The sequence below is a fragment of the Chinchilla lanigera genome, unplaced genomic scaffold, assembly GCF_000276665.1.
Source record: "Chinchilla lanigera isolate Chin_1 unplaced genomic scaffold, ChiLan1.0 scaffold00003, whole genome shotgun sequence".
Taxonomy (NCBI): Eukaryota; Metazoa; Chordata; class Mammalia; order Rodentia; family Chinchillidae; genus Chinchilla; species Chinchilla lanigera.
Window position 1 is genome coordinate 46,792,663 of NW_004955404.1, and position 14,342 is coordinate 46,807,004.

The 14,342-nt window shown below is 35.1% G+C and overlaps 1 protein-coding gene across 5 annotated transcripts in view; it reads right to left on the bottom strand.

The window, feature by feature from the left end:
• Positions 1-2,640: 2,640 nt before the first annotated feature.
• Pcdh17 (protocadherin 17) overlaps positions 2,641-14,342 on the bottom strand; it is a 91,616-nt gene continuing 79,914 nt past the window's right edge. For all 5 annotated transcript variants that reach the window (XM_013516720.1, XM_013516718.1, XM_013516710.1 and 2 more), the window contains one exon: positions 2,641-3,675. In XM_013516720.1, the coding sequence (XP_013372174.1) occupies positions 2,993-3,675 (683 nt within the window). In that variant the 3' untranslated portion in view covers positions 2,641-2,992. The remainder of the gene's footprint in view (positions 3,676-14,342) is intronic.

Below are 14,342 nucleotides of genomic sequence, written 5' to 3' on the forward strand. Positions count from 1 at the left end.
TACAGATTATGCATCATTCATTAGAGCAATTGCTCCCAAAAGGTGTGATTTTGGCATCTCATGGGCTTCCTGGGAAGCCAAGCACCAGAGGTTTGCGATAGAGGCAGTTGCCAGGGAAATGAATAAAAGCAAAATTTCCTCCACTAGAAAAGTGTAGAGTCCTGACTGCTGAGTTACCACCAACTTGTAAATAAATGCTCACTACTAAATACAGATAATGTGTTAAGCAGCTAACACTAGTAAATCACTGGTGACAGGAAGCCTAAAGGTAATCCCCACACATTGGCACAACCAATTTATAAAATCTTATGGTGTTTTATGTCTTCAGACACATGAGAAATTGAAAAACGGGTTACTTAGTGTTAAGGATGTTTTAAAAATAAACCTTACTCTCTTTGCTGATTTCGTTTACATACTGCTTTAGATTTTAATAAGTGGTTATCTGTCTAGTAAGAGAGAGGCAACACTTGATAAGACTAAATGGAAATAAGTTTTCCACCAAATTTCAACTATCAAGCTAAATCAACCTGTAGTCTCCTGGCCAAAATAACATCATATAACAGAGACAACACATTTCAGATACATAAATTGTCCAAAATATAGAGAGTCAATTAGGTTTCACATGTACAAGATCCCTTCTTTTCTCGTTTAAACATCTACGAGTAATAAAAACCAAGAGGAGAGCTTTGGAAAGGCTGTTACTAGGAACCGGATACAGTTCTCAAGGGAATAAGGCTGATGGGAGTCATCCATTCTTCCCTCCCCAAGCAATTTTGCAAACAAGGTACAGTCTGAAATCTTGATGTCTTAAGATGGAAATATTTTCGGCAGATTTTTTTTGAGGTTTGAAATTATAAAACTTTAATTTAATTTACTGTTTGTTTTGTTTTGCTTTCGATATCAGGATTTTATGACATTTATGCTGTTTCTACACTGGCTTGGTGGCCAGAAAAAAAGGCACAGGGATTCTCCACCAATTTGCAAATAATGCATGTTTACGCTCCAGTGCACAAACAGCCTTTATTTAACTCAGCACCACATTGTCTAAGGTATGGGCTCAAAACTGTTTGCCATGAAGCTGTAACATGCCAAAAATTTTAAATGCTGAAGGAAAATGTCAATCAAGGCATTTTCCCATCTGCTACCATTTCTGCAAGTGCTAATTTTATTTTACCCAATTCCTGAAATTAGAGGTTTGTTAGCCTCATATGGAAGTCAGTTGGAAACGTGCTAAATGTCACAAGAAAAGGTACAACCAAAGGATGGAAGAGAAGGTGTATTGTTCTCAAAGGACACCAATAAAAAGAGGCAGAGGAGCACTGAGATAAGGAAAAAGGATTTCGTTAAGACTCAGACCTCTTGAAAAACACTACACAATGCAAGTATCCAGCGCTGGTACCACACATGCATTAATGCATTTTTCATGGTTTGTTTTTTTTTTTAAATATAATGGAAACGCACTTCTGAACCACTTAAGATACTTTTGAGAATGAACCAATAACATGATATCTACATAGGCAGAAGCCTTATGATATGGAAAACAACATGAAGAAGTTCCAGGTTTCGGTACAAATGTAGTTCTTGTGATTTAGCATGACTTTAGTAAAAGCTTCTACAAGGACTTGCACAGAACCATGACTGACGGATGTTTTTCTGACCTTTCAGTTAGCTCCATCAGCTCACTCAAACACATTTTGAACAGGTTATGTACTGTAGTACTTGGTAGACTACACATTAAACAAGAGACTTTGCTCTGAGGCACTGCTTCCCACATTCCACGGGGAAAAGGAAGCAGGAAAAAACAAAACTCATAGAGTTCGACAGCTACCGAGGCAACACTTGCCATTTACAATATAAGCCCAAATATTTTTGCAACACAACTATATATTAATTTAATAAAATACACAATATAGCTCTTATACACTCAACAATTTGGCTCATATGCACGGAATCTGCAATAAATCAATAAAAATATGTCATTTGATGTAAACACATTGAATCTTCTTACATTTGCACATTTAAATGGTCGTGTGATTTGTGTATGTCTAAGACATTTTCACTTTCCTGAGCTATTTTAGTGTCCACAAATGAATAAGACATATTAATCATGTTAATTTTCTCTGAATGTTACCCTCAGTGGTAACTACTGTTCAGAACTTTTCAATGTCAAATTGAAAACAAATTCATTATTTATATCTTTGTCGGACACTAAAATGCTAAATAGGCATTTTAAATCTTAAAATTTTCTTCTCCTTTAATGAAGTGAATTAGTCTACGTGTGTGCAGGACAAAATGGACTATTTCTTTTTACATTTAACTTTTATAGGACATGAGGCGTCTTACAAATGATCAAGTTTTTTTTTTTTCCTTTTTTTGTTTTTAACTAATGATATGGAATGTTCTTTGTGTTTATATGTGCGGCAGATAACTTTATACAGAAATGTTTACCACAAATATGTGTTAATGTTTGGTGTAGCTTGGACTACTGCAAGGTCTTCTCGGGACTTTCAGTAGAAGCCTGTGATGACTGTGAGAACTCCACCACAGATCGCGGATGATGACCCTGCTTTGTACGGGGTTTATAGGTAAACAGTTAGGTCAGCATAAATCACGGAGCGCAGTCTCAGAGTGATCAGAAACACTTGACTTCGCACACTGCATACCTTCCCAACAGATTGTCAAAAGGTAAGTGGCATACTCCTCCTCTTTTTTCTTCTCTCCTTTTTCTTCTCTTTTCTTTTCGCTTTAAACATCATTAATTTTGTCCTAATATAAGTTTGGTCAAAACAAAACCACTCTTATCTCTGAAAAAAGAAACAGCAGTGAAAAGAACATACGTGTGGGCACTTCAGATGTTCACTAAAAGCCTTAAAGCAGCATTGGCCTTTCCTGCTCCCTGTGAAATGTGTTGTCCCCAAGAGTGATCATTCTTCAATCCACAGAAGAGACAAGAAAATGCCGATGCCCCCAACCCCATCCCCGTCTGTCTCTCTCACTTTCTCACAGCCACGGGGTCATTCCCACGGCAGTCCTGCAAAAGCTTATCGATTTCTCTCACAACTTCCTCAGCATCCACGGACTCTCTGCCCGGATCCCGACTGCTGTGGTCGAGCTGCTCCAAGACGGCCCCCATCTCGCTGGAATCCCGGCTGGCTCTGGAATGCACATCCGCGAAGACCCTTGCCATCTGATCCGAGGGCATGAAGGGAGGGTCTCTCTGTTGCTTACTGGGTGACAGGTACTGACTGTCAGTGGGCAAATACTGACCACTTGCCTCGGCCAGGGCTCCTGGTTTTGCTTCACAACCCTCCAGCGAGCTTTTTGCTGAGGTGCAAGGCTCGATGCAGGCCTTCGTGGGGCTGCTTGATGCTGAAGGGACCTCTTGCAGGAGAGGGCTCAGGGCACGTTTGGCTTTTAAATAAGGTTTCACATTGGCAATGAGAATAGTGTGCTCTCGCTTGTCTTTTCCAAATGTACAAAAAGTCTTTTTCCCAGTGGGATTCACAGTTTCATAAGTCTCAGTCTCAACATTAGCTTCAACTGTGGGTACAAAGAGATTTGTGCGGTAATCTGCGTTTTCAGCCTGATTGGCTGCAGGGAACTGTGGCATCCAACACCTGTCAGAATGACCAAGCACTCGGCATTCATCTGTGCAATTAACACACTCTTCTGGTTCTGCAAAACAAAAGAGAGAACAGCAAATCCAATCATTAGGGCTTCCTTTGAATTTCTACTGAAGCTGTGATCAGCTCTCAGTGGGCTTGCTTGACCTCTGGTCTCTTAATTAAAAAGGAAAAGAAAACAATAATTAAAACATTTCAGGATGGTTGCATAAACCTGCTGGCTGAGACAATGGTTTTATTTAAGTCTATTCTCTAGATATTAACGAATTCCCATAGCCTGGGAAGAAGTAAAAAGTGGCCATTGGAGAATCATTCTCCACAGAATACAACATCATCATAATCTAATCTCCTGGCAATATCAGTTGGTCTTTGTTCTGTAGATCCCATCCTGGAAACAAGGCACTTCAGAAAGGATTACTAGGATTAATTTTTCAGATCAAATAATGGCAAAACCTGGATTGCGAACTTCCAGACAAGTCCTAAGCCACTTTTTAAAAAGTTTGTTACTCTTATTTTACTTATAATTTTTAGTTTGGTGACAGTCATGAAATAAAAGTTTTCCTCTCAAAACCTACTTTTCCTACAGAGAGTGGCAAATGGAATTTTCTATCCGAATGTATTATGAATAAGTTTGTCATAAAAGGGCACATTCCTATTTTATTAGATAACGTATGGATCATGTAACCAATTTTCTTCACTTAAGCTTTCTGTTTGTGGTTTAAGTAGGCACCAGATCGGTTTATTCAATAGGTATACTTTAGAATAAGTGACAATTCATAATATCCTATTTTAAGCAATAATGTTTTCTGTGAGAAATTTTACTTTTCTCTTTTGTCAATAGACATATGGAAAAGTCTGTATTTAAAGCATTCCTTAATGCTCCCTTATAAAAGATGCCAGACAAGAAAATATGAAAGAAAATTCCTTCATTAGGACAGTAACTGCATACCTCCATTGACCCCAATATTTTTAACCATAACTTTGAAATATATTTTCCAGTTTTTCCTTCCCAGTACAACAGTTGTTTCCATTATTTTAATGATCCTTTTTAAGATCAGGGACTTTTACTTTCAAAAGAGGATATTTACAATTTACCTCCGTGTAATGGGAGGAGAATTCCCTACACACATAGGAACCCTGGAGATTGCCTTTTAATTGATGTTCAATGATCCCTCCATGTTTAGTACATGCTTAGTATCCTGTGTGAGATAAAAGGTCTGCATGAAAGATTTGTGAAATAAAACCCTAAATGTAATACCACTGCTAAATTTGTGCAGTTAGTTTCCAAATTCACATTTGCAAAATGCAAATTTATATTTAAAAACTACAGTTAATGTCTCATCAAAAATCAAAATCAAAAACGAAACAAAAACAACCTCACAAGATATTTTACCTCAAAAAATTTTTAGCAATAAAGTAATTTCCTATGAGACTAAACTTCTTTAACAGTCAAAATGATGTCTTGACAGGACAAAAATAACGTGGTATTTCATAGCAGGTACAATTCACCTTTGTGAAATGTTAAAAAGTAGGTAGCTTACCTCCATTTTAAATTTGTCATTGTTAAAAAGTATTTCCTGTGAAAGAATGAAATATTCACTCTTCTGTGTATTATATAATGCAGGCAAGAATGCTAAAATTAATTTCAAACTGAATTATGTACATAAACTCACACCATCTATGACTGAGATGGCTGATAGAGGAACAAAACCAGCAAGAAATATAATATCTAGGATACTTTTTATATTTTTAAGTTAAAGGTGAGCAAAGAGATCAGAAAAGTTCTGTACTACTATCTTTACCTACTGTGAGTAGAAATCATACATACTATAACTGATTATATTTGTAAGTGTTAAAAACCATAGTATGAATTTATGCAACCAATTTTATCCTTCAAAAATATTATAGAAAACTATGTTATTTCACTTAATGCTTCTGTACCTTTTAGAGCTATAATTTTTCCTTGAATTTATTTAAAACTAATACACTCTTTTTCGACTATGCCAATATAGGTTTTCATTCCAGTATTGACTGGACTTCTAGTTAAGCTCTTTGGATAGCCAGCATGGAATGAATTCAATATAAATTTAAGAAGAGAGAAAAGGAGACATACAGAAATGTAAGAAAGTATAAATCAACCTTGAATTTGAACCATCAATATGAAATTATTGTTTGCATTTCACTGCTGAAAATCTGCAGTTTTTTATTTGACTTCTTTATGCCATATCCAAGGAAGCAAATTTTGAGAACTGATTATGATGCATTATAAGCTGTCCACCTTGTGATTAGACTGTAATTTTTGACAACAGCAGTTCATAGTAGTGAAGAACATCGGATGAACCCTTTTGTATAAACAACAGTGACTATGAGCATACAGTGACCTGCCAAAGGTCAAGCTAGTGGAATCAGTTAGGAACAGAACAGAGGCATAGGTGATCTACAACAAAGGAGGAAGCAGACGCAAAAAGGAAAGAAGGGAAGAAGGAGAACATGAAGCAGGGGAAAGGCTGCTACAAATGCAGGCACTTAAGAAAAGAGGAGTTATACTGAATTTCTGCAGTGAGTACTTTTTATTATATATTTTAATATTTTTATTATATTGAATGTGTATAATAAAGAATAATAATGTGGTATCTTTTCTCAAGCCCTAAAGTGATAAAGGTAAATAATCAAATGGTTCTCCATACCTTAGAGTGAATGAAGGCTGGAATACAGATGTGAAATTATAGACCACAAAAATGAAGAAAAAAGAAGTAAATTTTCTACATAGCTGTTATTTGCATAGAGTGGTATGTGCATCAGAAAACAAGTCTAAAGACCCTGGATAGAAGAAATGAAAACAAACATACATGATCCCATATCCATCTGTTTCTTCTGCTCCAATCTGCGATTAGCAAAAAACCATTTACCTTTAGTTTCATCCTTTCCTCAGAACAACATGATTAACCCCTCAAAGAATGTACCCCAGCCAGGAAAGAAGGCATCATCCAAATAGCATGCCAATGAGAGAAGCAAAGCTCACCGGGTTTATATAGCCAAGGAAAACAGGTCCAGACCAGCAGATAGAGGTCTGAGTGGTTATTCCTACACAGAAAGTTTATAGCATCTAAGTTCTGAAATGCATGACTCCCTGAAATACCACGTGATGACCTAATAACATTTTCTCAGTTGAGAATCATTTTTTTTTTCACTCTGATCATACTGATTACTACACATGCTCTGAAGGGAAGCATCTAAATGGAAGAACCTTATTTGGTTAAGTTTTGTGTAATTTATATGACATTTTTGCAAAAGATATAAATTGACTCAAATAATGGTAGAATCATAATTTTTGTCCTCAAATGAGCTATAATCATTACACACACACACATTATCTATATGTATGTAGTGAAGCTGAGCTTTTTCTATCACAAGTCCAAAATTTTTAAAGAATCTAAAATTTATATCCAATGCAGTACTGAACATTAAGTACTAGTAGGTCTCATCACAGAAATATAAATAAATCACAGGGAATTTCTACATTCATAACACAAGACATGACATTAGTAAGATAATTATCCTTTTTAACAAAGTAATACATATTTGTTTAAATATGAGCAATATTATTATATATAAATTTAACCTGTAGGTCCTTTTAATTAAAACATCAATAAGTAGTATTTTAATCTTTCCCTTTACCCTATAATCCTGAGAATAAAAATCCATGATAAGATCAACAAGTTAACCACTTCTGACTTCAGAATTGAATACAATTAAAAGACCAAATTATCAGTCCTTAAATGATTGGATTTTAGCAGTCTTCCTCAGAGGTTACTACAAATTGATTTATTCATTATGATTTTAATTTTGTAATGTCACTATATCATTAGGAACACTTAGTCATTTTGATATGTGTGAAATGTCCCAACAATTACCATGAGTAAGATTAAAACCTGAAGTCAAAATATTATTTAAATCAACAAGGATTAACAAAGATTAAGCAAGGCTCTGCACACAAACGTATTTTGGAAAATTAAGGGAAAAATCTGTGTGCTACAGCTCTGTGTCAACCATTGTAAAGGAAACATGTCGAGGAAACAGCCAAAAATGTCCTACTTCAGAGTGAATCTAACTGTTTATTCTTTTCTGTCTTGCTTGCGGCAGGAATTTATCAGAAATCAGAAATTTAAACTTATTTTTCCTGTCTTCAAAGCACTATACAATACCCTGAAGCAGCAATACTTGATAACTAATTTGTTACCACTTAGGGAAATGTTAGAAAACATAAAAGGATTTCCACCCTTAATTTCAAATTTACCTGCTGCCTCTGGAGCTCACATATTTGTACATCTGCAAACACTCATACAGCTTCCAGAAAAAGAATTGTGTATATGCATCTGGTATGTGTCTGATGTATTTTTCCAAACTGAAGAAATAAATGTGTCAGAGAGGTTTGAAAATAAAAATCCATAACTTAATGTATCAATAAAGAAGTTCTGAAGTGCTCTGGTCATGGGAGACAGACGTGTAAAAGTTTTCTGTGTTTTATGACTGTCAATGAAATGGTTTTATTTCTGTTTTGTGAACAACTTTAAACAAGAATAGTGCTCTTCTATTACTGTGGTGGGTGGTAAGCAATGTTTGTAACAGTATTTTAAAATTAGCATTGTTTCTAAGTAGACAGCTCTATAAATGGAAGCCCATGTTTTATTTGTTCTCATTTTTCCTTTTCATTTCTAATTTACCTTCTTTCAGCAACATAAGCTTTCATAACACCTAATTAGCTGCCTGGAAAAGCAGAATAGGCACCCATCTCTATTTACGGCTGACACACTGCTTTGTAGATTAGTTCTACAGAATCGAAGCCAAGTGCCCATCACGTATTCTCTATCTCTTTGCAAACCGTGACAAGCCAAGGCCTTTGACTGGCAGTTCACGCCTAGTTGTTTTCTGCTGAAAGATTTTAATGATGCAGCAACAGTCTGCTCTTACTGTTTCTTTAGCACATGTAAATACAAACACACACAATTACACATATAGACATACACATGCTCCACCATGAGTACGACAAATTACAATTTATCCAACTATGTTCTTGACTGTCAGAGGAAACTCTTCATGCTAAAACAGAAATCTGATTAAAAGGAAACAGTCCAACAAACCTCTAATAAAGTGGTTTTTCTTTCACTAAGTTGGCATAATTTACAACACCCTGTGAACTGACACTTCTGTAACATAAACAGTTCTTTTTTTGGTTATGTTGATTATTATTCACTTCTCTTTGCTGGCCTATAAACTCCTTACACTTGTTATGAGGACAGGGATAGTCATTTTGTATAAACAGTATCTTAATAATCTATAATCATGCAAATTATTTCCATGTATGAAATCTGGTTTCCATTTACTAGCATACTGATTAAAACTAAACTATTTCCTTTCATCTCATCTGCCTCTGAGAAGAAAAAAAATTCATTTTCAATGTTAGTCATAAAAACAGTACAGCAAAGCTATCTCAGAACAATTTTTCCTTGTCAATACAAAAGAGTATCTTAATGTACTTTTATCACATGCATGTTTTTTGGAACAAATGTTCACATGACTGGCTGTCTTTCAGCATTGCTTTTAATAAGCTTGGCTTATATGCTATGCAGGTAAGAACAAAGATAGGTAAAGAAAAATATGACACTTATTTAGCTACCTGATCTTTTTTCTATTGTACTTTATTTCTCCTGTTTTTCACATGTGCACAGGCTATACTGTTTTGCTAATCAAGAATCATAACAGATACACAGGTACATTGATGTGAGATGTCTTTTTCTCCTTTAAATTTTTAACGTCAGGAAAAAAACACATCTTACTATCATATGCTCATTTCACAAGGATGTCCATTCAGATAGCAGTGAAAAAAGATACTCCATAGAAGACTCCAGGAAATTAAATTATTTTAGAGTAATCAGCCACAAGGAATAAAAATTAAAAAATATGGTTCACATAACAAAAATCCAATGAAAGGAACGTATATATTTTAGTGGGTGCACTGCCCATGTAGCTCCTGGACTTTATTGCATTTGTGAAATGTCATTCTATCTGCTTTTAATAGGCTGAGTGCATATTTTGAAGAGGAAGTTATTATAATACCATCAAATAGCCAAACCGTGGCAGCTTTGAAGTACCAATCCTCTAGCGAGCACCTGCATCACACAATGCTTCTGAATGTATCGCCACGGCAGCATTCAGACACTAGAAACCACTGGCCTATATCATATTCAAGTGAATGCAATTGCAGCCGGGTATATGGAGCTGCTTGGAACATTTGCACTTGCAATTCAATGCACCTGCACATCTGCAGGCATGACTGTAAGTGGTAGTGACCTTTAGGACACAGTAAAATGTGTACCACAGTGGCATTTTTGGGCATATATATCGATAACACATAGATAGTGCTCTGAGATAAAGAAAACTTAACACCAACTAAAATGAAATTTATGTTATGGAACAAATGCAAAGCAGTAGTAGGAAGTCTGATATGGAGGAACTAGGTATACAAAACAATAAGAATCTAAGCCATGCACTGGAAATTTATGGCACAAATATAATTGTCCCATGGCACACTACTCTGAGATTAAAATTTAAAATTTAGTTGCCTTCCTTCCCAGTCTCATTCTGTAGCCACAGCCATTACCTGAGGCAGCAGCAGATGCTTGGAAGTAAAGTCAAAGCTAAAAGGTCCGATCTCTTTCCTAGCAGGTACTGGCTAGTACTTTCCTACAGAAGACTGGCTTTGAAGCTCAATACTACACTAATGGAACAAGCTTTCTAGTTCTTTGAAAAAAGGACAATGATAGAACTTCTTAAAGAAAAACAGTATGACTTAACTGTCCCAACAGTAAAATGCTATGGGTACACTAGATCTGTGTAGTTCAACAGATTCTTTTAAAAAGTTTGCACTCAGTAATTCATAATACAAAACTGCAATAGAAATGTACTTAGTGCCTAAGCATTGGGTGATTTCAGTCAAGGCACCTCAAGTTGGGTGTTCTAGCACACGTGTTGCATCAGGTAGAGATTTATGGTAAATGAACCAGTTCTCAAATTTATAAAGCTATGGCTCTTTCTCAAGAAGTTTAGATTTTGAGTGGAAGTGAAAACAAGATTTGAAACCAACCAAAGGAGTATAACGCGTGAACAACTGCAATTTAAACTATGCCGTAGGAATGTCGAACAACAGAAACTCAGCTGGAAATGTAGATTTTAATAGAGTGAAGCAATTGGTAAGAGAGAAGATGTTTGATAAGAGATTCAAGGAATAGTGAGGTTCAGTGTGAAGTGAAGAAGGGACAGGGTGTCTAGGTAAAGGAACTAGAAAGAGAAACAATTACCCGACAGGAGTGTGCATTTTAAAAAGAAGAGATAAGCCTCATAGATTCAAAAATTTATGCTGCAATGAAACAGTGAAATAAAATTGCTGAAATTAGCTAGAATCTAAAACAAGAAAAGTTCTACATAAAAGGCAAAACTTAATGCAGCAGGCAACAGAGTAGTGGGACAGGTATTTGCACACTTGATAGTATGCCTCAGGAGATTGTTAAACTGAGTTCTTCCTGGGAAAGATATTAGACAACATTTACCCAAAAATTTAGAATGAAATAAAGTGAAAATAATCTCCAAATAAGAAGCATTTCTGGAAATAGATCTAGAGTTTTCATATCACCAACAGATACAGCAAGACTTGACATGACTCCCTGGCCTCAAAGTAATATACTGTGCTAGTCACTTCTGTCCCAAGTCTTGCCTAAGCAACTTGTATAGTATTTTATTTCTAAACTAGAAAGTCTTAATATGTGTTGAGTCAGCTAGTATTTATTATTACAAGACAAATCCTGCATTTTATAATTGTGCATTGAAAAAATATTTATTCTTCTTACATCAAAAAATGGACAATGAAATGCAATTACTGAAATTGTTTTGAAGAAACTCATCATTTTGCCAATGGATCATATGTTCTAGTATTGTTCTCTAACATTATTTATTAATCTGTTTGTCTAATTGAGAGCCTTATGAACTTGGAAGCTCAAGATACTATGGTATAAGGGGCCGGGGATATAGCTCAGGGGCACAAGCTCCTGCCTGGTCAGTGCAAGGTCCTGAGTTTGATGGGCGGTACAAAAAAATAAATAAATAAATAAACAATACTATGATATAGACTAATGTAATGGTGCATGCCTGTAATCCTACCACTTAAGAGGCTGAGACAGGAAGATAGCCATGAGTTCAAGGCTAACTTGCTCTACAAAGTGAGACCTCATCTCAAAATACCCCTGAAAATGATACTATGGTGAACCATTTTTTAATTACACAGAACATAGTTCATAAACAATTCTGAATGTAAAAGAAATGCAGTAATTGATGCAATGGCAAATTAGATTTAAAAAGTATTAAATAATGTTGGTAATCTAAAACAGGAACAACTGCTACTTACAAATTACTCATTGCTGAACTATTCTTTTGTGAACTTGCAATGATAGTTTTCAGAATGATTCCAGGAACTAAAAGATGTTGTCCTTAATGGCTTTCTATTGTGGTGACATAAGCATTGAGTAAAATAACATCAGATTTACCTGTTAAATAGCATATTTATATGAAAATCCTACATTTATATAAAAACCAATGTTCTGTATTTATTATTGATGATATCATTTTAAATTATAAGGTAAATGAATCCTGCATATCCTGTATTTCATTCAAACTTGGAGATCAGAATATTTTCCTCCTTAGAGAATTTTTTGAACTGGTGACAGTGGTGTTAAAATCATACCTTATATTTAAATAATCATCTTTTTAATTTTAAGTTCTATAACAAAGTGAGTATCCTGAAAATACCTGTTTCTAGGCTTCTTTGTTCTGTCTTACTTTCTCCTTTTACTTTTTCTTTTCCCCTACTGCTCAAGGCAAAATGAGTCAATTCCTCTCTTTTGTATAAAACTAGCTGCCTTTGTGTTTTACACTTTATGTGAATGACTTCATACACACGAGTCCTGAAAGAGTTAAAGCAGCTTCCAAAAGAACTTGATTTATATGCAGTGAGAAACCTATGCTCTGCCATGCAATAGTTAGTAAAAGCTGTTTGGTTTACAAGAACAAATTTAAAATTCTAGCAACTTAAATAATTCTGTGAATTTAAAAGCCAAGACTATGCAAGTATGCTGGTATTCTTCATCTTTCAGAGGATATTATTCCATATGCTCTTATAGCCTCTTTAAGATAACACCATCTCTGATAACACCACTATTTTGATGACATGGATGAATACATCTAAGACTCAAGTCATCCTCCTAGCAAACAGGTAATCCTGTAAGGAGGGCAATGAAAGCATGCCCATTAAACCAAATTCTTTTTAAGATGCAAGCAAGATATCTTATTAGTGTTTTTCCTTCATGCCTGCTATCAGATGTCTTTGGGGAAGTAGATCTATTTACCAATTTAAATCCTGCTGTTCATTCTCTTTCCAGCACTTCTTGTTTCAAATTGCTAGAAACAAGTGAACAGAACTGATATTATTTTTAATGTTCTCAGAAAACAGTTAATTCAGAGACAGCTAATCCTCTTCTGCTTATTACTTAGTAATCAACACTTGTCAATAGGATATGACAGTCTCAGAAGATGGATTTTTAAGAAAGAATTTAATATTTTAATGACATTGTAAGCTCCAAAAGATATTTATTAACTTCAAATAAATTGACTCTATAGAGTGCTAAAGTTTTAGTTGTTACTTTAAATTAGATGCACATGTTTCCAAATGAACAGATGGGTGTCCTGCTCAGATCAATATTTTCAAAATATAATATTTTAAAAATTAGTGTAAAATATTTTTAAAGATTAAAGGAATGGGAAATATATGAGTTTATACTTCCTTATAAATTAATCCTGCAAAAATAACTTACAAAAGTTTAGATATAAACTAAAACTAAATGCTATCCATGTGCATGTGCACACATGGATGCTTGTGCACAAACCCATAATTAATAATACAAATATATTTTTATTATTTTTAGGAAAAATTCTGCCTGTGAAATAACATCTTTTTATTAAAAATGCTATTGCTCAAACATAACTGTTATGCTTTAGGGGGATTATCATCATGATTTTCTTGGGAGCCAACCATGGGATTGGTAGAGAACATATCTGTGTGTATCTAGGTAGGTCGTGTAGGCAGAGAGGACCAGAATGCTGATAAGAGGGTGACCAGTAAAAGCCAAGCTCATATGGTTTTAGTTGGGAGCAAGGACTTCACTGTAAATAGGACTAGATGCATTTTTGTTGGACTCTGAGGCAAAAAAATTGTTTATATTTGACTTTGTCTTGAGACTTTGTAGTACACTGACATTATATTAGGTGGATATGGGGGAGGAAATTTTAAGGCAGTTCAATGTTCAGGCGATGGTATGGATATGCTGGCTAGTTTTAGTCATCTTTATAGTGCAAACAGGGAGCAAAAACCAGAGCAGAAAAATTTTTAAAAAGTTAAATTATGGCCGTAAAGTAACTATGTGTAACTCTGCAACCAAAGGAAGTATGGTTGCTGAAGAGATTACTATCATTACAAAGAAACCAAATTTTGTACAGGGACAAGGAGAAAGATGTCTTCAGAGCATCTAAGAAATCAGCAAGTCCCCACCCACAGCAGGTTCAATGAGGAAAAGTGTTAACTTTTCATTTGATAAGAGAGACCCTGGGATCCCT